The 26,494-nt window shown below is 42.4% G+C and overlaps 1 protein-coding gene across 3 annotated transcripts in view; it reads right to left on the bottom strand.

Moving 5' to 3' along the window:
• Positions 1 to 269: 269 nt before the first annotated feature.
• Positions 270 to 26,494, bottom strand: part of stxbp6 (syntaxin binding protein 6 (amisyn)) — a 67,213-nt gene continuing 40,988 nt past the window's right edge. For all 3 annotated transcript variants that reach the window (XM_028991021.1, XM_028991037.1, XM_028991028.1), the window contains exons 3-6: positions 14,483 to 14,613; positions 14,204 to 14,369; positions 3,126 to 3,283; positions 270 to 1,834 (exon numbers count right to left, since the gene is read on the bottom strand). In XM_028991021.1, the coding sequence (XP_028846854.1) occupies positions 1,811 to 1,834; positions 3,126 to 3,283; positions 14,204 to 14,369; positions 14,483 to 14,613 (479 nt within the window). In that variant the 3' untranslated portion in view covers positions 270 to 1,810. The remainder of the gene's footprint in view (positions 1,835 to 3,125; positions 3,284 to 14,203; positions 14,370 to 14,482; positions 14,614 to 26,494) is intronic.

Genomic DNA, 26,494 nt, shown 5'->3' on the forward strand with positions numbered 1-26,494 from the left:
ACTGCTCCCCAGGCGCCTGTCATGGCTGCCAACTGCTCACCAAGGGGCTGAAGACACATTTCACTGTGTGCACCGAGTGCTGCTGTGTATCACAATGGCAATCACTTCACTTTCTTCTTCACCTGTAGTGGGTGGCCCAGCCATTCATATATTTTTCTATATGTGGCCCTTGTTGAAAAAAGTGTGGGCACCCGTGCACTAAACCATCACTGAGTGGGCCCGGTCAGAAAATGTCATTCCTAGTCTCTAAGAAATGACACAAGATGTAAAACCTTTAAAATCTCTATTTAATAATTACAGCTACACCATATCATATAACAAATGAACATACCAAACACACAGGAAATCAATCATTGGCTTAAACAATTAATAAAAAGGCACTGACAAAATATTGCACTTAGCATTAAAATGGCTTAATAGCAACAGAGTGAAGCATGCAGAACGTCTTCAGGCTTCAGGTCAAAAATGAACAAAATTTCCGACATCATGTTTTGAAATTATGATCCAATTTCCAGATTTGGTTGGGATGTCAGTGGCATGTAAAATAAGGGCTACAGATTCTAGGTTTTAATAAGGTTAAGAAGTTTAGAAAAAAAAAAATTATAATTTCATTACTTGTATAATTGCATTAGTAGAATTTGAAAAAGCAAAAACCACACATAAAACATTACAACTCAAAAATTAAAGAACTGAACCATCCATAATAAGAACACTGTTTATGATCAGTAAAAACATAACCAGTCAGAATAATATTATAAAAGCAAACAGTGAAAGAACAGCTAGAGAGCGGCTCCACAAAAGATAAAAGTAGAAAAAGCTCAATATAAAAATGTAAGTAAAATGGAGAAAGCTATCCTGGACCTAAGCTCAAGTTTTTATTATTATTATAATTTTTTTTTTTTGCAAAATCTGCAGTCACGCAATGAGCCACATTTACAGACGACTTGAAAGCCACAGGACGTTGCTGTCAGGTAAAACACTCATGTAATTACAGAGATGAATTAAAACATCCTAATACATGTACGTGTTAGTGTGAAATGAAATGAAATCAGTCAACGTTAATTTAAATTCTTTCATAAAGTTTTAATAAGGTATATCGATATTTGGAAAAACACTGTAAATGAGCAATGTTACAATCATAGACCACGCTCATAGTTTTAGAAGTATGTTAGTTGTGATATTTACAGTTTCACTCATTTGTGAAACATTTTACAACCAACTGAAATTATTTGTAGGAATTATTCAATATAACAATATCCCTTATTAAAATGTAGAGATTGTGAGATGGAAAGGTGAGGCATAATGGACATGTCCCAAACCCGAAATCACAACACACTGATGAGTAAATGACTAGCTCGTTTCAGTTAAAACTCGACATTTTTCCATGTTCTAGTGTATTTTGTGTATTCCCTATTTGTATGGTAGAGATAAAAAAAAAAAAAAACTGCTGATATAATTCTGTCTGTTACGGGTGTTGGAAAATCACGATTAGATTAGTACTGCTACACCCTAACAATCACATGCATCCCGAGATGAAAAGTGGTGTAACATTCAGTGTGTGCTGTTTAATATAAGATTTATAAAAATGTCTACAGTCCCTTTTGCCAGTTTGGTTTGTTGGTTTAATGCGTGGCCCTCCTCAAAGCTCCGTGTTCAGCAAAAGAAAATAATGTCAGGAGGCATAAAAATATTATCACAATGCATTTAAATTATGTAAAAAAAAAAAGAAAAAAAAAAAGAAGAAATCTTTAAATTCATCCTCCGTGCCAGACACACTTGGCAGATCCGGACTCCTGTTTTTGGCCACCGTTTAACACTTGTGCTTCATGGCAAGCTGCAGGGAAAGACGAGGTAAGAGAGGGAATCACGTTCAGCTCAGTTACTACCGAAACTAAACCATGGGAACCGCAACGTTTCAGCTATTATAGAACTTGATCATAATATCTCAATTACTGATGGCAGATAAATTAACAAATGAATGAATGCCAGGTACTAGAGAGGAGTAAATCGCCATATCCTACGTTGGTCCACCAGCAATTTACAGCAGAAGCCCAACCATCTTGCACGGTCTAATTACAGTTCATCAATCTCATTCTCAGGAACGATAAGATACTCATTCACTCTCTCACTATCCATGACTGCAGAATACAAATCACGTATGGATAGCACATTTGGCACTAGGTGACCATAGACCACCTTTCACAAGTATTTCACAATGCTGCTGCTTTACATGCGTAGTCTCAAACATGATTTGGCAGTAAAAAGCAGCCAGGAAGAACCAGTAGACTGAACAGGTGAAGATACCGAATGGCCAACAGGTGGCAGCAGATCTGCAAAATAAGGCCTGCAGCCAGACGCCCTTATATGGCCAAAAACGGACAAGACGACGTTGCCACCAATGCCAAGATGGCAGGTCAGCATTCCCTAATCTGAGTCACATGCAGTCCGTCCATCTTTGTTCAATCTTACGAGACCACTGGGCCGAAAAACATGAACCTAAACAAGCTGTTTAATGGAGCATAAAAATGTTGTGTTTAATGGAAGCACTTCAGACAACAGAGCACTTCTGAGGGTCTTTTACAGCCATGAGCATGAGCACCCCGCACACTTACTGCTGTTTGGGGCTTTCATTTCATTCGGCTGGGATTTCATCTGTGAAAATCAACTGGGGGGAAGTCAATCTGCTAAAATGGCTTTAAATTAGCTCGCTGTTATGCTGATGCATTTAACTCCTAGAAAAAAAAAAAAAACATGAGCTACAAAAAACTACCTAAACATTCAGACCGCTGTGCTTGTTTTTACGAGAAATGTTCCTTAAAAGTTCGAATGATGAATAGTTGGGATCTTGCATAATGACACATGGAGGGCATCTTGAGTGAAATTTGAGTGAAGAAAATGTCTTACTTTAAAACCAATTTCCTCGGAAAAAGAAATTGAAATGGCTTAATTCTCTATATTCAACATTTCAAGCGTGACATGAATAGAGAAAAATGAATGACTGTGACAAAAGGACATTAAATTGACTATAAATTGAAATATTCATACTAACATAGAATTACTGTTTGATAAAAAAAAAAAAAGGCAATTAGTGCTCAGTGAAGTGGGCCCAGAATTCTGGTGGCTACCTTGTGCGCCGTGTCGGCGAACTGCTGAGCGCTGTTCATCATGTCCCCGGTCTTCTCCTCCACGCGGCCCAGCCGCTCTCCGCGCTCGTTCAGCGCCTGGCTGGCTTTCTGCACCGCGCTGCTCACGCTGTCCGCTGCAGAGTGCAGGATGCTGTTACCTGCAACGCAGCAGAATGCGCAGAACAAGCTTTTCATACAGGAAATTAAAGACCGCGTCATAAACTACAGTTTATGGTTTCTCATAAACTGAGAGCGAGTAAGTGAAAGTGAAGTGATTGTCATCGTGAAACACTGCAGCACAGCACACGGTGGCACAACAAAATGTGTCCTCTGCATTTAACCATCTCCCTTGGTGAGCAGTGGGCAGCCATGACAGGCGCCCGGGGAGCAGCGTATGGGGACGGTGCTTTGCTCAGTGGCACCTTGGCGGATCTGGATTCGAACCGGCAACCTTCTGATTATGGGGCCGCTTCCTTAACCGCTAGGCCACCACTGCCCCGAAGGGTAAGAGAGAGAGTGAGTGTGAGGGAGAGAAACTAAGTGTGTGAGAAAGTGTAAGGGAGAGAAAATGTAAGGAAGAGAGAGTGAGTGTGTGAGAAAGAGAGAATGTGAGAGAGAAAAAGCGTTAGGGAGAGAGTGAGTGTGAGAGTAAATGTAAGAAAGAGAGTGACTGAGTGTGAGAAAGAGAGAGAGTGTGTGTTTGAGAGACTGAGGATGAGAAAGAGAGTGTGTTAGAGAGAGAGAGTGTGTGTGTGTGTGTGAGAGAGAGTGTGTGTGTGTGTGAGAGAGACTGAGTGTGTGTAAGAGAGTGTGCTAAAGAGAGAGTGTGAGGGAGAGAGAGTGAGTGTGTGAGGGAGAGAGAGAGAGTTGTGGAAGACTTCAAGAGGATCCTAGAAGTCCTAGAAGAAGTGTAATTAGTTAGAAGGTTACAAACTGAAAAAAATGATGGTGGCCCTCAAGGTCAAAACTCAATGGCACTTCACAAAACACTTGGGATCAGGAAATGCATGGCTACTTCTGCTGTTTATTACTGGATTTTACAAAAGTGCCATGAAAAAAATTCAGTATAATTTCCCGTTCATACTTTCGGTATTCAGTGGCATAAATGTAGATGCTTCAATTGGCTGAAATAATGACAGGATACAGTATGACAGTATACTATGGCATAATATCAAAATATATTATTTTGTTCTGTTTAAACATCAAAGTATTGGCTTATGATCCCAATATCCTCGTCCATGAAAGTCTGTATTGAGTGAAAAGTTGTTGTGTCACTGCAAAAAACGGTAACATAAAAAACCCAGACAGGATGTGATCTTCTAGCTGACAGCCGGATATTTAGAAGAAACTGAATAACCTTCAGCCAATGATAACTTGAGAAGAGATGAAGGTTGGGGAATCATTTCATGGAACAGGTTCCAAGTTCATTAGTCCAACTGAAACGCGTCCAGAGGAGAAACCAAACCAGAGTCCATCTTCTGAGCTGTTCCTGTGTTCCTGGACATCAGACCTCCGCATCTGGCACCTGATTATATGCAGGCCTCGGCATGAAAATCGGCGAATTGGGCAGAGACGGTCCCGAGTCACGGCTCGTTCACCTCATAACAGGAGGGAGATTGGAGAGCCGGTTTACAGTGTAATTGTACATCAGGTCTGTCAGTAAATTCACCACTCAGACATCTAACAAACATTAAAAATAATCAAGACCCTCCATAACGTGTCCATAAGGTAAATGCCAAATACAACTGCTGATATATTCTCCACCAATTGATTTTAGCCAAAAAACTAAAATTATCAAACACCATCAATTATTATTATCACTATCATTGTTATTATGGTTATTATTATTACTACAGTTACTAATCATTGTAATAAGCCTTATTGGTATGCCATGGCTGGGGGTTTTCAGGTTGTCTGTCACACTGAATATCTTTATTCTCATTGTACAACAAAATTAGGTGCACTGTCATCACAACCAATAATTTTTTTTTAGGTGATTGACTTGGTGGACTTGGTTGAATTTGGTGGGTCAAAGGTCAAGGTCAGTGCAACCTCAGAAAATGCCTTAAGGTAATTACTTCAAATTTGACACGAATACTTAATTGGACCGAACCGTTTCGGTGAAGGTCGCTGACTGACGGCAACAGGCTGGGTGGACGGTTGTTGTGCAGGGAGCGAACATCCACCTGCACCAACTCCGGCCTCCGGGCTAATAAACATGCAGCTTCACCGCAACACTAAAGGGCTTCAGTACGGGACTTCGGCCATGCTGATACGACTGGCACTGAAGGAAAAGATAAAAAGACAAAGAGACCATTACAGCCCGAGAATAATAACGGATTCTTCTGAGCGGGGAAATGAGACGTGTTTCAGGACCGAACAATGCGAACTTCTCGGAAAGTTCCAGAGGAGAAGAAAGCAAGAACACTGCATCGGGGACACAAAGAGTTTCTGGGGGTGTTAGGAGGACCAAAGCGTCCATTCATCAGCTGCGGCGGGACGGGAGGGGTGCCGGGTGGTACGGCAGCTCATGCAATTCAGCCGACGGAAGACTGAATTACTTTGCTGGTGGCGGGACACTCCTTGCCGAAAAGCTTAAAGCCCTCCGAAAATGAGGAGCGCCGCAGCGATGGTGCTTTTAACTACAGGCCAGTGTGATGCCAACTGCTGCTGAAGAACAGCGAACCCACATCAACCACGGAGGGCCTTCGCGTGGGGGGGCGTTCGTTAAGCGTCCTCAAATCCCGCGACACCAATACACTACACTGAATCCTTCGGGATTTACAGGAATTTGCAGAGAGGATCAGGAAGTGGCTTCTTCCTGGTTGCCTGTATGTTGGAGGGGAGGAACGGACTACCCACCCAGCCCGGTTTGTTGGTGCGGAATTATTTCTACGATAGATAAACTTTAATGGTGCTCTTACCGAGAAAAGTTTAATAAGGGGCGGGGCCATCTTTGCTGAATCTTTGTATTCTTTGCTGACAATAACAGCTTGTTCAAGGGGAAGTTTGGTTTGGTTATCACGGGACCACGCCCACCACCACATTCATTCCATAATTGTGATTCACAAAAACAGCAAATCAGAAAAAAAGGTCAACACGGCTGAGTGGGGTCTTGCCAGCACTCCACACATCCGTTTTTTAGCATCCCAAACAATAACCAGCTCACACAAAATGCAAGGAGTTCATCCACAGTCTCTGGCAAAGCCTTCAGAGGAACAAGCAGTGAGGTGAAACTAAAAAGGGAGGCAATAAAAGATTGGATGGTCATTCTCAGATTAGGGATATGGGAAGAATGGTAAGTAATAATAAAGAAATATAAATAAATAAAAAAAAGACAGCAAGTTGAAATGCTATGAATGTGGAAAATATGATAAATGAGCTGCACCCAAAAGAAAGCAAATGTAAAGTAAATAGGCCCAGTTTTGTGTTTCTTCTACAAGGTTAATACACAGCGTTCATTACTGGCTGCATTTCAGCACTCACCATGTACAATACAACACAATATAATACAATACAGTAAGGACTTAATCCACAATCTTTCAAAATTCCTAGCAGATACCACACTAAGATATGACTGAATTCTAATCTTGGGTGATATTAACAATCATGGATTTCTTCTTAAAGGCCCCAACTTGGTTTTAATTTAATCCAGGCAGTCAATGGGCCTGTCACAACCATGGTGGCATGACGAGGCCGGTGAACGAAGACGATTCGCATGACGTCACGAAACCGGGTTTTAATTTGTGCAGGACATGACAGGGGAGACAGTTGAACGTGTAACACAACAAAGACGGTGAACAGAAACAAACAGGGCAGCTTTATACATTCGACAAGGTGAAAACGATTAGGGAACATTACACAGGACTAACGTGAATCCCAGACCGGAGTCACCCCTTCCGGACCGGGTCATGACAGGGCCTACACATGAATTTGGTCACACACTGGATTAAGTCTCGTCCAGTGGTCTGTCTCTTAGTGACCTGAAAATCTGTGATCTTAATTTCTCCGCCCACATGCCTTTGGTTTTTGAAGTGCCAACTAGCCAGCACCAAACTCGCGGCGGCGAAACAGCGCTCACGCATTATTACCTCACCTACGGCTGAACGTTTCTCCACTGCCTAGAATCTAATTTTTTAACCGGACTACTGATTATCTACAACATCCTTGATTCCCAAAACGGAGCCTGAGCAGGAAAGTGGAGTCGAAATGGAAGGAGAAGCTCCACTACGTGAATATTTGTTGCTTCAATATTCAAGAAAGATTTATTGTCAGTACAACAGTATACACCGTATACATTGTCTTGAAATACTGTTTCACACAGAGCGATTGAAAAAAGAAATGGTTTTACATAAAAATATTATACACTGCACGGAAATACCTATTAAGCTTTTTGTACACTAAACAAGGACAAATTATATAAGACACTTTAAAGTGTATTCCTGGTCACCAGGGTATGACACTAATTAATCCCCCCCCCTTTGATTTTTAATTATTTAATTCATTGTGTTATTTGATAGGAATGTGTTTGAGAGTAACTCAAACTCAACAATAGCTCAGAATTTGGGGGTCTCTTGGAAATACGCCAGTGTGCACACTCTATTACTGGCTTTTATATATATATATGTGTGTGTGTGTGTGTGTGTGTGTGTGTGTGTGTGTGTGTGTGTGTGTGTGTAAACAGCTTTCAACTTTCAATTACTCTCTTAACACTGTTACTTATTCTCAGCTGCACCCTTTCTAACATCAAACTAGCATACTGCTATAATGAACACATTATCTGCACAATTCTAAATTATTGTGGGTATTCAGGGAATCATTATAGCTGCACAGACATTGCAGGAATATTTCAGAGATGCAGTATAAGACACAGCACCACGGGGGTATTCTCCAATCAGAGTTCTTCAATGAAAGTGCTGATGAGATCTGTTGTACTGCAATTAAATCTATGGCAACTCCACAAAACGAAGACCCCCCCCCCGCACTAAGGCGTATTCGACAGTGTCAACCGTAAGGTTATCAGGGTTAAGAAGCCCAATCTGATGGCACTGGCTGAGCCTTTCACAAAGGTTTAAGGTTAACTGGAATTTGATTTTAATTTATTACTCTTGCACTAGACCAACTTTTCTGCAGTGGCCACTGTACTACAATAAAATCACTTGTATTGTGTTTTTCATGGTTTTGTGCTGATTTGTTCAGATCTATTCCGCATTTCCTCACCTCAAGGTCTCATCTAAAAGTGTCCAGAATATGAGTAAAGGATTGAATATACACCGTAAGGGATTGGGACCTGGACATAGTTCATATATTTCACACAGGGACGGCATGGCATGTTATTTGTCTTCATGAACTCCAGCGTGTGCGTTTCCCATAATTCCCCCATGATTCTGCACCTTGCACATCGCATACGGTACCATACGTCATTCAGTCCATTCCAATACAGTCAGTACTTTTTTGATAAAGACTGATGAAATATACACATTTGCAAACGTAACATCCAGTCGATACTCTGTGAGATCCAGCAACGAGAATCAAGCTCTCAGCTTTTGGTGTGGAGGGTTGATTCTTCCTGTCGTGATGATATGAAAATGAACACGCCTTTCGGTTCCCAACATCATCACAGTGTGAAGAATTAAAATGAAGTGCGTCTATATCTGCAGGGCCGATAGCAGTCTCCTCAGATAACGCCGCTGTTTTAAGTCAAAGATATCCAAAAAACCTCGCCGTGATCGAGGGAAAGCGCGATGAAATAAATACGAATAGAACTTCAGAACGCTGGCAAGGACACCATTTATATTTCCTGCGATTAGGATGAAAACGGAGGATGATGACTTGATGTAACGCCCACCGGCTTCCCGCATGAAGCCTGTAACTCATGACCTTGAGAGCGGCCGAGGCGGACTAATGAATATTCCGTTCCCACCCCTCCTCTGCCGACTCCAACAGCCCACTCGGGCGCACCGAGGGTGGCAGACGGCGCTGGGAACGCTTGTAAAAAGCGCCGGCTATTGACCGGCCGTCATGGTCTTTGGAACAGATAATTGTCCATCAGGAGGACGGTGGACAGAATGGAGGCGAGGTAATCAAACATTAACCCGGTGTGGACACAGCTTGTTTGCAATGCGACGGGACGGACACACACACACACACACACACACAGCCATCAGAAAGTGTCTAAACATTTTAACAAGACGCGAATCAGCCACAGCATTAAAACCACCAAGTAAGAGCAGTAAACCGGTGATGGGGACGTGGGTGTCCAAGGCTCTTTAATGTTCCTCACGAGTGAAGGACGACCTGTTTATGCACACAAACGAAGTGCAGTAGCACAAACTTTAATGCTGGCGAGACCTTAAAAGGTACAGAGAGTGCAGCACAGCACGCTGTGTGCGTAGAGTGGCCCTGCTGACCTCTGTCCACCACTGAAAGTTAAAGGCGGACCATGGACCGATGGTTCCTGGGTGGTTCCCTGGATGTTCTGGTGGGGATCCTGCGTTCATGTGGATGTTACTTACCACATAAACTCCTGAAAGGGATATTCCCTGATGCCAGTGTGTCAGACATAAGGGCCTGTCACTGCAGACACACACAAAGAGAAGTAAAAAAAAAAATGCTTCATAGCCAGTTGCCTTAAATTCTCCCAATTTTTCTTTTTGAGATGTAGTGATTATGGGCTAAAGAAGAAATACATGTTGTCGATGTTGACAGTGGCCTTATTCAGTATGATATTTTGCCCTGACATGTTTCGAAGTAAGCGTCTGTGGCATGTGCTGCAAAAACAAGTCTGATCCACCTCACGACTAAAAATAATTGAAAAGACCCCCCGTCTTGGTGCCAGGAAGCACGGGACACCTTCAGAGGCCATGTCTTATCAGGTCAGGGTTGTGGTGGGGGCACAAGGTTTATCTTCTCAGTTTTGGTAGGTGTTTTTTTCATGCAGTGGCTGAGACATTTACAGTTGAAATATAAGTAAATATCATGGATTTTGTTGACATTATTCTGTAAAAGAACAGATTTGCACTCCTCTTATTGCACCCACTGTATCTCCATTCTCTAAAACCGCTGGGGCGGAGGTCAGGCTGTCTGGTCGTCTCTCTGGGGCGCTGATGGGTCTGGCACAGTTGTTGTCCCACACCTGAGCAGCTTCATAATATTTGTTTTGCACTGGTGTGAGACTTAAACTGGGCAGGACAGAGGGAGAGTAACGTTGGCTAGTTATGGCGGTCCAATTCCCATGAACCTCTGAGGCCGCGCCCCCTGGCCACTGATTTCTCCACTGACTGCATTAAACCCACTGCGTGAGCATAGAGGGGGTCCAGAGGTCCAGAGCTGAAACGTCAACGTGTCCATATTCCGATCCTAGACTACTGATGGGCAGGTCATATCTCAAGTGTGTACGAGTTCACAGATGACACTAAACAGGGTGACACTGAGCCACCTTAAACAGTCAGTCTTTTATACGAATAACTGTGACAAAAAAAATTTCTATGAAAGTGCAGAATTGTTTGCTTCTGTTTACTGAGGTTCATTTTAGGGTTAGGAATAGAAGAGTGTGTGTCAAATAGCATTGTGTGTCAGATGCTCGTGACAATGTCACTGTGAGCGACCTTCAATGTCACAGTGTGGACCACAAAAATGACAAACATTTACAAAAAAACAACAAAAAAAAAGCCCACTACATTTTGGTTGCTGAAGATCTCAGAATTGAAACAAGTGTGTTTTGAGCCTTTGTACGTGTGTGTGTGTGTGTGTGTGTGTCTGCCCCCACCTGAGCCCAGTTACCCCTCACAGTGCCGTCTGCTGGCGTCTCAATAAAAGGCTGACTGAGCAGTGAGCACCACACACACACACAAACACACACACACACACACACACCTCCAGATCTAGACATGTGGGGGTGCAGGAGCACGGTCATGAATAATAAACAGGCTGCGTGGAGATCGCAGAGGGAGCCCGAGGCAAACAGATCGAAGGCCGATAAACAAACCGACGCGGCGCCCGCGAACAACATCAACCTCGTCCTCATCACCGGCTGAAGCTCGGGGAACCACGCTGGCAGATTATTTATTAGCAGGAGTCTGCAGAAAAGGCCTTAAAACTAACAATGTTGGGAGGAAAAAACGCAAACCACATCCTTCTAGCTTTGGAAAAAGCGGAAAAACCCACACACCTCTTCCTTTAATTGGAACTGTTTCAGGCTCCTTGTGGGTCCTCCTATATGGGACAAGTAGACAAGTGTGTGGGTCGTGTTCCCCAATATCTCAGAGAAGAGCAACAAATTGATGAGTAATTATTTCTCCCTCGTTCCCTCCACTTCTAATACCCCTCGTAAACAGAGCACTTCAGTGGATGTCATAATTGTGACCACACCCCCTACCAACATGCAGATTCTCAGTGCTTCAAGTAAAGCCTTCTGATGGGTGAACTAGTGAGAGTAACATTAATGAAAGTGTCATGTTCATAGCGAGTTGTGTATCGGCACACAAACGAGGTGCAGTAGCATGAACTGCTGGTTCCTTTAATGCTGGCAAGACTGTAAAAAGGTGCAGCACAGCATGCTGTGTACGTAGAGTGGCCCTGCTGACCTCTGTCCACCACTGAATGTTAAATCAGAGTCACAGGCGGACCATGGACCAATGGTTCCTGGGTGGTTCCCTGGATGTTCTGGTGGGAAACCTTGGATCCTGCGTTCGTGTGGATGTTACTTACCACATAAAGCCCTAAATGGGATATTCCCAAAAGGGCCTGTGATTGCAGACACCAAAGAAAAAAAAAAGTTGAGAGAACTTAAAAGTAACAATAATGAAAGTGTCTTATATGATGTCCCTGTTAAGTGCATAGAAAGTTTAATAGTTTTTGAGTCTGTATATAAATTTTAGATTTATGTTATATTCAGTGCAATATATATATATATATTTTAGAGATGGGCATAGATTAATTTTCTTAATCTAGATTAATCTCACTGTAATCTTGGAATTAATCTAGATTAAACAAAATTAATCCAGATTAATCTAAAGTAAGCAAAGTCAATCTAGATTAATCTAGATTCTAGATTAATCTACATTAATCTAGATTAAAATGGCTCATTTGAATTCTGCCGAAGGCATTCAGAATATGTGTGCTACCCAAATAATGACTAAAACTCTTTGAGAATGGGTTTCTCAAGCCAGGTGGCGCATTAGACCAGGGGCTCATCTCCTGTTTCCAAAATGCATCACAAACTGTTATGGAAGGAAGAGAGACACCAATGTTCTTCTCAGATGTCCTCACTATCTGCTGTATGGTCTTGTGGTCCAGTTCCCAAACCAGAAAGTGATGCAGCTGGTTGGCAGTGGTTGGCCTACCGGTTAAGGAAGCGGCCCCAAACTGCCAAGGTGCCACTGAGCAAAGCACCGTCCCCACACACTGCTCCCCGGGCGCCTGTCATGGCTGCCCACTGCTCAGTCAGGGTGATGGTTAAAAGCAGAGGACACATTTCATTGTGTCACCGTGTGCTGTTCTGCATTGTTTCACAGTGACAATCACTTCCGTTTTTTTTTTTTTTAAGAATGCTCTCAATAGTCCCTTTGTAGAAGGTGGTGAGGATGGGTGATGGGAGACAGGCTTTCCTCAGCCTCTGCAGGAGGTAACGAAGCTGCTGGGATTTCTTGGCTGTTGAGCTGGTGTTGGGAGCCAAGGAGAGGTTCTCCTCTAGATTAACACAATCTTGTTCTTGACAGTCTCCACACAAGATCCGTTGATGTCCCTCTGTTCTATTCTGAAGTCAACAATCATCTCTGTTTTGTCCACATTCAGAAACAGATTGTTGATCTTACACCGGTTTGTTGTGACACCTCCTCTCTGTATGCTGAGCACCACCTCTCTGTATGACACAATGTATGTGTCAATCAGATTTCAATGACTTTTTCATGACTTTGTATGTTTATTTCGTATTCCAAAATGTTTCAAGGCCTGGAAAATTCCCTTTTCAAATGCCATGACTTTTCCAGGTTTTTAATAACCGTAGGATTCCAGGAAAAAATCAGCAGCAGACCCCCCTTCCAAGGGAGTGTAATAGAGCTCATTCTGGATAAGCAACATTGATATTTACAATTGAACTACATTTTATGGCTGTCACAAGTAAAGTGTTAATGGCTGACACGAAGTTTAAATATTAAATAGCACTTTCACTTTCACATTCAATCACTCTGGACTCTTTTGCACAAAATCACTTTGCACAAAATCACTCTGCGCTTTTTACTTTACTGCTCTTTTTTTATGGCTATTTTTCGCTTTTCTTTAAACATTGTCTTTAACTCATTTGCACACCTTCACCTTACCAGTTACACATATTTTATGTTGTAAAAGTAAGATGTAAAAGTGTAATATTTGGTTATGTTTGCAATATTTGCATATTGGTTCATTGTATACTTGCAATATTTGCAATACTGTGGTCTGTAGTAGTCGCAAAAAGCATTTCACTGCATATCATACCGTGTATGACTATGTATGTGACAAATAAAATTTGAATTTGAAATATGTAAAAAATAAATGAACAGCGTTAACACAAATGCTTTTTATTATTTGTACGCTCATACGTATGTTGTGTAAACACTTGACAGTGGGTGTGTCTGCCATGCAGGGAGCCCTACTGTTGTTCTCATCAAGGAAATTTATGACGAAATATCTTCGTCAACGAACCTTTATGATGTGACAGAAACAAGACAAGATGCAACGGTCATGTGACAATAACTCTAACAAAATATATCATGTAATATTGTTGAAAAAAGGTAACTAAATACGGTTTACAAATGTTATTTCATCTTGTTTAATCGCATTATTATTATTACTTGTACTATATTGACTGGGTTAAATAGAACTGCAAAAATACAATCTTTTCTGACTAAATCTATGAATGTGTATGGACGTGACAGACTAATAAAAATAAAATGACAGCTTGATTCAAAGACTCCACTAAAACTTAAAATTAAAGCAGGCCGCCAAACACAACTACAGGGAGCATTTACAACATTAACGAACTCATTAAGGCCAACTTAGCCACTTAACCTGAAATAAAGCAACAAACACAATGGCCTCACCTCCCAGCAGTCTGGACTGGCAGTTAACGAACTCCGGCTTCCGATCGGCGCGATATCGCTGGCAGGTGTGGTGCAGAACCTGGACGAAGGTGCCTTTCTCTCCAGATGAACCGGCCACCCACTGGTCAAAAGCGTTGTCAAACATGAGGTCGAACTCCGGTGAGTCCTGATGGAGGAGGAAGCAGAGCGCGGCAGAGAGTTAAAGCTGGTCGCCCAGGTCACCGCAGGGCCACCACAGGCTGGAGAAAGAGCCGCATGACCGAGGGGGGCTCCACTCACTCGATTGGGGTCGATGCCGTTCACCTGCCGCAGCTGATCAATGGACCACTGTGATCTCCTGACGAAGGACGAGGAGCCCTCAAACTGCTTAACCTTGGTAATGGAGACGTGTGTAGGCTTCTTGTTAGTCACTGAAGGCAGAGAAGAAAAAAGATCTTGAGTAAATTGGAATTCATATCATTCAAATAATCCTTTAAGACCGAGGCTATCTGAAACATCTACTTTTTCACTATATAGCAGACCAGTCATAATATCAAATAATTAGCATATAATTAACATTAACGCTGATTCCCTTTTTAGTGCATTTTTGCAGTACAAAACCACTCAACAACAAAGGTAGTAGTCATGAATATGACTAGCAAGATTGCTTTAATAATAAATATGGAGCAAATGGCAGTATCAAGTTCAACTTCACTGTCATGTGATAACAACGCCATTAACCATATGAAATAATGAAGTCAAAGCCTTCAACTTTGCACATAAAGTAGAATGACAATAAATACACACAAACTATGTGTTTTAAATAAAATAAATAATATATATAAAATGCATATGCATACATGTGCAAATTAATTACTAAATTAGGCAGGAATATTGATAGAAGGTACAATCATAAATGCTATATATCAGTGAGTGCACCTGCTTTGAATATTAACAGAATGACATAAATGATTCATTTTGGGAAATAATTGCACTTGCACTCTTTTGGCACAACCAGTCCCAGGTCCTGCTTTATTGGTTTCCACGCACTATCTCAGCACAGATCCATCAGAGTATCTGCTTACTCAGGTAAAAAGGTCGCCATTCTCCAGATGCATTTCAGTGACAATCGATAGTCTCACAGGGACCCTAAAGACATTGGCTTAGCACACCTACCACCACACTCTTTCTGGTTATCTTGGACCATAATAATGGCAGAATGGCTGTTTAAAATAATAAAAACCTGCATTTTTTAAACAAATATATCCATTCACACTTGCACAATTATCATTAAAGAAATATATACATACAGGGAGAAATCATTTTCTTATCTACAAAACAAAATGTGGCCAACAGGCCTCAAATATTCAACCCATTTTCTTCAACAGTGTAAATCTCCATTTAAAAAATGTCCATACTAATGTTGATGCGAGTACCCAAAGATGGGCTCTCCTGTCATTGCCATTTTTTTTACTAGCTAAGTAAGATATTCATTTGATACTTATCTTGTTTCAACCATTCTTGATCAATATTTCCAAAAACGATTAGCTTGCTGTCCAAAGGTATTTGACATGCAATAATATTTTTTAACACATTGTGAACTTAATAATAATATGACAGCAGGACAATCCCCCAAAAATATGATAATCGTTTGCATTTTGGTTTCCACAGTTTCTGGAAATGTATTGAGATTTCTGAATTGGTGTAATGAAATATCTAATCAACCAAAGTCTCTCCACTGATATGAAGTGCACATTTCCACTGGAATGTCGCTGTCCACTCTTCATCAGATATAACAATTCCTCCTCCTCTTTCCAATTCTGTTTTTAGATTTACCAATTTTCCAAGTCAAGATGCAGGACCACACCCGATGGCGACATTTCTCTACATTCTCTGACTCTCCCACCGGTCTTGTAAGCAACGCTTCCTGTTCAGCTCCATTTTAAAATGTAAAGCATCACGATCTAATTATGTCTGTCAATTCTTCACACCTACAGCAGCATTTGGGCAGATAATTGGGCGGCTGACCTTGAGTCAAGATCGATTACTGGGATCTTGAATGCATGAAGTAGACTTCTTGTAAAAGAGGTCCTTGAGCGATCAGTATTAGCCAGAAGACAAATCAATCAGGGGGTTTATTTGAATAGCAGAGCAAAGACACGGACAAGACAAATCTAGACAAATACTTTAAATAACGACCAGTTAATCCTGAAAGTTACGAGTTCAACATGGCTGCAAGCGAAATCATTTTGGACCGGATTCCCCATACCCAGGGATAAAGCCCAGTCCCGAATGGGTTTAGCTTCTCAGTGGAGAACCTCTCGAAATGCTAAATAGACCAGGAGCCGGCTGTCCTGAACAGGCGTGAGAAAAGATCTCGAAACCACCGGATGATTTCAGCTACCATGTTACATTGAGGGATGCTAGGATTTAATCAGAGGTGACATCTTTAATGAACCTGATGTACGGACAACCACAAAGTCTCAGGTTCAAAACCCACTTGCTGTCAGTCGCTCCAGGGGACAAAAAACATGAACTTCAACCTTTGCAATAATAAAAAAAAAAGGGTGTGGTCACCTTCCAAAACATTTCCGCATAAGAATAAACAAAAATTTCTCCTCGACAGGTTAAACGATGACCTAGAAGGGCTGTGAGAGAACATCCAACAGAGTGTCAGCCAGAGGGCATGTGGGAGATGTTGAGACCAAACAGGGAGTCTTCAGATCAAATCCGATATCAGAGAGACGCTGTCTCTGCTGACAGGAAAAGCAAAAGCAAAAAAAAAAAAAAACAGCTCAACATGCCAAAGATAATTAATTTAAGAATACTTTCTAAGCTTAAAATGAGGTGTGGAGATGACCACAAATATTTTTTTAATTAATGTAAAAAAAAAAAAAAAAAAAAAAAACGAATTAAGTAACTTAATTCATTATGCAGTGATTCTGTGGAGCAGTGAGAACAACTTTATCAAATGATGGCAGTCCAAGAGTGCTGAGGCCTTTATTGCAACCCTGACCTTCTAAATAAAATAAAATAATAAAAAAAAAAACATCCAAAACAGTCAATAAAAAAAATATTATTTTACCGTATTCTGCACAGTGTATTTCTCTCTGCCGGTCCCAAGCCTGGGTAAACGAGGAGGGTTGTGTCCGGAAGGGCATCCAGAATTACGCTTTTCATGAAATGTGTTCATTTGATCAGTTTTTATGCACTTTTACTTTCACTTATATGCAGCAATTAAATCAAACCGCAAACATACAACTTCTTTAATATACGAGTTAATTGCAGAAAAAGTTCAAGTTGAGCTTTATTGTCATTTCAGATACATACATAATGAAACGAAACAACGTTTCTCCAGAACACGGTCCTACATGTAACATTTAAACAGAGTTACATGCTGACAAACCGGGTTACATAAACTACCAAAACATGGGACACAAGCAGTGCGAGAGTAACAGACCACGTTGAAATAAGACACAGGTTCTAACATGTTAACGTGCCTATCGAAGCAGGTCTTTCATCAGGATTCAGGACTGATCTACCTCGAGCCGGCAGAGGGATTTGGACCACCGTCAATTCTTCAGGTTTCTGTAGAGGTAGAGGGCACGGGGCTTCGCACCCACTCAATAACCTCTCCGCCCAGCAAATTCCTTCTGAGCTGCTGAAGAAAAGCAGACGCTTGACCTGACATGGCCACCAACGTGCTGAAGAGATAGCGCTCTCTGTGGGTATCTTTCGCCACATTCGGGAGGCTTATATCTCGCTAGCATGTCTGCCCACATCTTCGACATGGATACATGATATAATGAAACGACCAGAGTGTGGTGGTGCATGGTGGTCTTCTCACAGTTGCTTTCGGTCAACTTTGTCAACGTGTTTGGAAGCTTCTGGGAGGGATAAAATTTTGAATTTACCCTAATCACCCGACAACAAAAGTCTGTTTCTGATGATAGTTTGATTTAAAGTTGCAGTCTTCTCATTCTCTTTTCTGTGCCTTCCTTACGAACCCAGAACGGGTGGGGAAAACGGCTGTTATGAAGAGCGCGACCCCTGACCTGGGCGGTGTTGCTGTCTCTGCGCGGTCCATTTTTACAGCTGGGTTTCGCACGGTTTATGATAGACTCTCCCACGTAGGGAGGGGTCCGACACTCATGCATCACAGACCCTACTTTACCGCCTTTGTCCCAATTAAAAGATAAGAAACTCCCCACTCACACCAACAGAGCGGCTTAAAGACTCCTCCATTAAACTGCCCCCGCCATTAAATATTGCAAACGCGCCGTACGGCAGAGAGCAAGTAAATGTACAGTGCATGGCAAAGACGTAGTTCATGCAACCGTTATTACATTAACGCGGGTTATTTGCCGACTAGGAATATTGTGCCGTACCCTGCTGGTCCCATGAGAAAAAGAAGATGAGAGAAGGACCTCAATGTTTAATTTGACATCGCAAATGACGATGCGCTGCATAATTATGGGCTGTTGGTATTAAAATAACCACCAATGCAAAGTGAACGGGGCAAAAAAATGGAGCGCCAGAAGCGAAGTAAATAAACCTGCATTTTTTGTTTTTCTCCCAACAGAAAGCCTCCTCAAGCTTTATATCAGGGGGTCCTGGAGGCACCAGTCCTGCACATTTTTGTGTTTGCCTTCATTTAGCACACCTATTTGAACTCACGGACTGGGTGATAAAAGAGGACGGAAGTTGACTGGCACCCTCCAGGCCAGGTTTGGTGACCCCTGATCTATATGCCTCAGCATGTCAGCATTAGAATGAATGAATCAGTGGTGATGAAGTCCCAGTTTTGTCCAAGAGCTTTTTTTTTTTTTTTTTTTCAATCACATTTTGACTTTTGAACACAAAAAAGACAGGAACAGATGCAGGTCGTTTCTTCCAAGTTATTCATGCTCATGAGTGAAAATGAAAGTGAAGTGATTGTCAGCACAGGACACGGTGTTAAATGACCTCTGCATTTAACCATCAGCCTTTGTGAGCAGTGGGCAGCCATGAAGGCGCCCAGGAAGCAGCGTGTGGGGACGGTACCTCGATCAAGGGGACCTCGGTGGCACCTTTGCAGTTTGGGATTTTAACCCGCAACCTTCTAATTACGGCTCCACTGCCTAACCCGTTATGTCACCATCACCCCTAATAATTACATGGAATAAAAATGTGAATGCTTGGTTGCTCATATGATGTGTGGAGATAAAAGGGGGACAGACCATCCCACCGGGTCACCATTATTATCCAAAACAACAACAACGGGCCCATCCCACCCCGCTTGCAGGCAGATAAAGGGAAGCGGCATGATCGAATCTCCCCACAACGAGGGCCGCACCGGGCTCACGGGAGACCAGAACGTCGCCGTGGCGACCAATTCCCCCATGTGACGCCAAGGCCGGGAACAGAAACGGAAAGTGTGACCCGCCTGCTGATCAGGACGCGCCCTCGCTGCCGGGGTACGGCGAAGGCAATTAAAAACATCTCGGGGTTCCCAGCCGGGCCGATGCACGATGGGTGCGGAGGGGGGTGCCGGAGAGGGACTGCGAGAAGACTCTGGCTGAGGGATGTGTCATTACCGCACTCAGATTAGCTATAAATCACTGGCTTTGTGGTGAGAGCACATTCAAAACTGTCGGCGTGGTGCCAGCATCCAGACGAGGCTTACGTAACCGACAGAGGGAGAACGGAAAAAATCACAGAGAGAAGTCGTTTTGTTTATCTTCCTCGTGATTCATTTTTGGTTATAAAAAAGAACAGTGAGATTTGAAGAAGACACGTCATCTGACCTCAAACCAGAATCAAACTGCCACTCATTTACATTTACAGCATTTACCAGACGCCCTTATCCAGAGCGACTTACAATCAGTAGTTACAGGGGACAGTCCCCCCCTGGAGACACTCAGGGTTAAGTGTCTTGCTCAGGGACACGATGGTAGTAAGTAGGATTTGAACCTGAGTCTTCTGGTTCATAGGCTACAACCACCCACTGAAAACACTGGATTTATACCGCAGGGGTGTCTCAGCGTGGCAATTGTACTGCTGTGGTAGTGGGTGAGCAGGGACAACGTTCTATCAGTTCTGCGTTCCTCAGGAACGATTCAGGAAGTCGTGTGACAAAATTTCATCAGCGGACATTCCGGCAGCGCTGAGCATAAACAGCAGCCAAGGGGGAGCGTCAGTTGAGCAGATGGAAAGAAGTGTGAGGAAGGGAAATCTTATCGAATTAAACGGAATAAAAAGGAAAAAGTGGCAGAATTGAAAGGTAACAGAGCAGAACTAATCCAAAAAAAAAAAAAAAAAAAAAAACTAGGCCAGGAGACAGCGGGGTGGGGGAGAAGACACTTCTGGATGGACCACCACTGCTGCAATAGGCCTAAAACTGCATCATACTCCTCTCAAAAGGCCCTCTGCACGGATCCTCACTTTAATGCCATTCTTCAAACAGTGCACATGCCTTCTATCCAGTGGGACCAATGAACATGTGACCAGAAGGAAACGGGCGAGTGGAAACTTCGGCCGCTGCTGAAACTCCAATTTTCTGGACAAAACAGCATTTCAGTCTTTCCCTCTTAAATCGGAAAATATCTTTCGATTTAAGGATATACCGCTGCAAAAAAAACTGAACTGCATCTCATAAACATACTTGCTTTTAACTACATACGTGCACTTTGCACTTACCCAAAAACTGGCGGAATGTGTACAGAGATGCAGTACCTGTGTAATTTTATAGGGGCAGTGTTGCGAGATTATTTTAAGATACAGGTATTCAGTTATTTAGTTTGTGGTCTCGACACTGACTCCTGGCGGTAAGTAACGGATACGCATGCGTAGCTCACAGCAAGAGCGGATACGCATGCGTAGCTCACAGCAAGTATATTTCTGGCCTGTTTGTATTGTGCGTCATATTAGGAAGCACCTCTAGATGGAGTTGCCTTAGTGTGAAAAATGCAAGTTGAGGAGATCAAAGTAACTGAAATTCTATCCATAAACAGAGCTGCACAATTTTAGGAAAAGCCATAATCAATCAGAAATAATTTGGCCAAGACAAGATTATTTAAAACAAATGATGGACCTTTAAAATGTCCAGTCTTTGTAGAACTTTCAACCATTTTAACATTTTGCATTTTACTCAATTAGTGCCATTTGCGAAAGCCAAAATTACAATTCAGAAGTAAAGTGTGATTAATTGCCCAGCACAATTAAACAGAGCTAGACTCATGTCTAATGTAATATCAATCTGTCAAAATATATTGATAACACTAATAGCCAATATAACATCCCTAGTAATTTTAGATGTATTTCTTAACTGAGCCTAAATGTGATGAATATTGTCTTTTAAAGGCTTCTGTGGAAGAAGGTTTTTAGAAAGTGATTTCAGTGGTAATGTCGAGGTCTCACCCCGGGATCTTTGGGGAATTCAGGCAGCCGAAGATTCTTTGTAACCGTGGCCGTGGTTAAACGTTCCATACAAACACTGATCTGAAGTGAAATGAGGAACAGTGGATAAGCGACAGGGATCCGTGTTCCTGTAGAACAGAGGCACCGCGCTGCCTTGGGACTACAATCCCAGCCGTCAAAGGCAGGGATCCCTCCTCAGTTAAAACCGCGATTGAGAACGTGAAAACCCTTTTTGCTGTTTGGTGTGTTCTCTGATTCACTGCCATTTATTTCCCATTTATCAGTAGGAGAGCAGAGCTTTCGGCAGGCTGAGGATGAAAGCGACTTTTTGATTTGTGCTGCAGGATTTCCCCCCAAATGTGATCAATTTCGAAATGACTTCCATCCAGGTGGGACTGAAGTCCTCTCAGGAAATCACAGCTTTGCTTCTGCTGCCAGTTCCTGCCTCCTGAGTGGTACCTGCCGGGCGTTGCCATGGCAATCATACGAGCATGGCACCGTGCACCTGTTCAGGAGGGTTCGGCTCGGCTGGGTCTCTCGGTGATGCCCTGCCTCGTTTACCCCAACAGAAAGGTCACAACACAACGCCGTCTGCAGCGCCGGGGTCACGCTTCTGCACAATAAAGCCCATGTCCACCAACGTCTGGTATCTTGTTAGCAAAAAATAGGCAACAATTATCGGCAAATTATGAGCTTCTTACAAATCAGAAAATCTTACAATATCCTAGATTTAATGTTTTTTTAATCAACAACCTAATTATCACAGTTAACCCATGTTGCCATTGGCAACCTGCCCTGTACACTCCAGTTCTTGATTGGTTCAGCAAACTAATTTGTATTAATTTGTATTTGCATGCATTACTTACCAACTCCCAAAAATATATTTGCCAAATGTCATTCAAAAGCCTTCATCTCACTTTTTTAAAACTAATTTTATCGTTTTGAAAACAATTAATTATGAAGACTATTTTAAAACGACATTTCAAGTGTTAAGGGTGGCCTGATGGGTGTGGCTCACCAGTCCTGCCCCATGTGGGCGTGGTCCAACCCTCCCCTCATAAACCACGCCCCATTAAGTTCATTGCCACATGCAGTTTGGCACACCCCGTTAACGCCATTAAGTAATGAGCCTAATTTGTTGCATCGAGCAGAAGGCCTGCAGCGGCGCCATTTATCTGCCGTTTTACTGGCCGGGCTCGAGCAGCGATTTTAAAATGGCATTAAAACACAATTCTGCTGAGGCACCTGAAATGGGGGACGTTATTCACCAGGACTCTGCCCTCCAGCCCAGGATCCTGCAGAGTCTTCAGCTCGGAAGAAATAAAGCAGTTAAGGTCGGACGGCTAATAAACATCATCGACTCATTCAGACATATTTGTACACTGACGCAAATGATCTGAACTGTGGAATTAATTGCACTTGCATTTCAATCCTGAATTTTGCAAACGCAAACGTCCACAAATTGCATGTGTGTGACCCAATTTAAAGAGCTACGGAATTTTACTGATCATTGTCAGTATTGTCAATATTAATGAAGCAATTTACTAAAGCAACAGCGCTCCAGCGGAACCGCTGGAAAGTCGGAGACGGGCTGAACCTGCCGGGTTCCAGGCCGGGCCTTTCATTAGAGTTCAGCAATCCTGACTTGAGCTCTGCAGTTCAACCTGGCCTGTAATTAAAGTTCTATTTTCAAATGTAAGAGAAACACACTGTGATCCACTAACGTGCTGCACCCAATAATCTGCCAGGCCAGTCGAGTCGGGTAGCAGAGCTGTCGCACAACGGAGTGGGCGGTCACGCATTTTATTCATTTATTTTTCATTTTTACAGTAATGTAGAACAATACATAGAACACACACAGACAAACACACACACACTTCAAATACATCACGGTAATTACCAACTGTGTTGATTTTTTGATGTGTAGATTTCAGTTGTACATTTGTAGATATATATACATATTAATTTTTTGCTGCTATTACCTCTGTTTCTAGCCACTTTCTGCCGTGACAAATGCAATTTCCCCCTTGTGGGACTAATAAAGGTTTATCTTATCTTATGTAGAACAATACATTATATTTGTAATAATACTGCACTAAACATGAGACTGCTGAGAGGAAGACAAGATCTTCCACAAGCACAGCTGTCCTGGGCTAGGCAAGGCAGAAAAAGTGCAGGATCATTTTTAATTTAACACCCAATGGCCATTTGCATAAATTAACTGACACATGCTGACCAAGAGGATCTTTTTTAGCTCTCACCCCTTTGTTATTTTAAAAAATTTTACCCTTTCTAGGAAGAAAAAAATAAAGTGACAGGTTTGCGGAGAAAAAGGTGACTCCTTTCAACCTGCAGTTGGGTGACACTCCATTAACCACTTGACGCTTCATTGCGCCGGAGATACATGCATTACACAAGCATCCTGATGGCTTTTTTATACTTCGTACTGCCTTAGGTACAGAGTGACGAGGCGGGGACCACCGGACTCTACAGTCTGCAGTTCTGAAAGTGATACTGAAACTTCTGGTTTCGGGTTGCAGTTCTGGCTTTCAGAGAAGTGGCACGGGGCTACAAACTGTCACCAAAACCACATCTGAGATCATTTTTTTTTTTCCCCAGAGCATTTGAGTCTTATGTATATTTAATGTACATTAACTTCTTAACCTTTAACGATACCGAACACACATTTTTTTTTTACTTTGATATGGGTCTTAATGGTCCCCATATACTGTATCTGAAGCCATTTTGATCCAGTCCCACAATGAGATTTCCCAGGATGCGCCATTTCGATGTCTGTAGCTTTAAATGAGAAGGAGAGAGGCGGGACAAGGAGGAGAGCGGCCTATAGAAGTGGAGGCAGCGTTCACCGAAGCAACGTCATCAACACCATTCACCAACCACAAGGTTGGGCACAGAAAGGAAGTCGTGTCTGAGTTTTTCTAGAAAAAGTAAAATGAACCCACTGGTTCTTCAGAGTCTCGCATGACTGATTTGTGCTAATTTTTACATCCAATCACGATGTAACTGCAATGCTTCGCACGTTTGGAAGCCATGACGGTCAGTGGAGAAAATGTTTTACGGGAGGGCCGGGAAATTCTCTGGGCAGAAAAAGCATGAGAAATGGGAGGTAAGCTTTCCTCTTATGATGTCATAAGGGGACAAATTCCAGTTCAGACTGTCTGAGCCGCCGCTCTTTGAACGGCAAAGTCACTCAAAGTCACTGATCGCCATGTCTAGCCACTGCAGGACAACAGACAAGATAGGGGAACTCGAATTACTGATTCAAACCTCAGAGTGAAATTTTCATGTCAGGGGACATTTAAGCTGGAAAGTTCTGAAATTCCTTTACCAATCCGTTGTAAAATTGAGTACAAGATTAAAATCTTTTTATTTCACACATCGAGCCATGAGTACAACCCCCATAATCGTGTGGATTGAACCGTGGCTGCAGATGTACGATGACAAATAAATGGGTAGGATGCAGAGGAGGTGTCTTGCAGGCAAAACTCAACTGCAAGAACATAACAGGAAAAAAAAAAACGATTTAATCATTCATTCATTCATTCATGCCTGTGCTCTTACCCACTGACACTGACATACGTCAGCACCCGACTTCAGAGTTAAGAAAACTAGTTTTCTAAAGGATATGGGATTACTGGAGGTCACGAGATCACGACTCTCATGTTGTTCACGAGTAAAATGCTCTTTATTCAGAATGAAGGGAGATGTGCAGCTTTACAAGTAACACAATAAAACCTACATGAAAGAACTTCTGATCCACTTACAAGGTCAACCGAAGGGCATCTTGTCCCATCTTAACATTATATTATTTCATGGCAAAAAACGTGATCACCGCAGAGATTGTATGAAACAGAGTGACAGGGCTGAGGGGAATCGCGTCCGCAGTCGTGTGAAACGAATGAAGCAGTGTGGAGGCTGGACGCAGGGAGAACGTTTCTCCAGAGGCACCCCTGTGTTTGACGCTGTGCTGCTGATCAGTGGTTTAAATAAAAGATCTTTCTCTCGCACACCCGGTTATAACTGAACTAATAAAACCTCTCTTCTGAAACGGTCACACCATTTAAAGCAGCACAGGAGACTGAAAAGTGATTAAGAAAGCAGAGAAGTGCGCCATCATACGCTCATGTAAATCATTACTACTGAAAAAATAAGAGACAACTGCGGTTCAACATTAATCTCAACATTCGCACGTCCCTTGTCTGTTTTCAAGCATTACAGGCAAGACAGAAGGTGCAGGAAATACACCCCACATTATGACCCTTTCCGCACAGAAGGAAAAACTCCCATGCAGGGTAGCGAGAGCGTTGGTAACAGGGTTGGTAACAATTAGTCCGAGAAAACAGTCCAATCGTGACCAGAGCAAGGTTGCTATTAAGCAGTCCAAAATGGTGCACAGAAGAAAGGATCTGACAATGTTTGAAGACACTGGACGGTGCAAAGTACAATCCAGTGCAAAGTTACAACCTGGCGTTCCGATTCAGGAGAATCCTGGAAACCCTTACACTCTGGTGCACCTACATACATCATTGTGCCTTATTTTACTGTTCTACAAAGTTGAATTATGCTGCTTAGGAATAGTGTCCAGGTTCAGGGTCCATATTTCAGATAATCACACACCAATATTGATGAGCGAAATTATTTAGTTTAACATTATTTATTTATTGAAAACATTAAACATTAAAACACATTTAATGACCAAACCAAAAAATTGACCTTGAATTTTTCCATATTTACTCAAATTGGCATCAGATTTTATTCGGATTCATTTTACCAACTAGAGACGTAATATATGCAAGTATGTACGAGACCTGGAGCAACGTAGTGAATACAACTGCTTTGCAGGCCAAGCATTCACTCGATGGGGCTGTAAGTGTTCGGAGGAGGAAACAAGAG

The sequence above is a fragment of the Denticeps clupeoides genome, chromosome 1, assembly GCF_900700375.1.
Source record: "Denticeps clupeoides chromosome 1, fDenClu1.1, whole genome shotgun sequence".
Taxonomy (NCBI): Eukaryota; Metazoa; Chordata; class Actinopteri; order Clupeiformes; family Denticipitidae; genus Denticeps; species Denticeps clupeoides.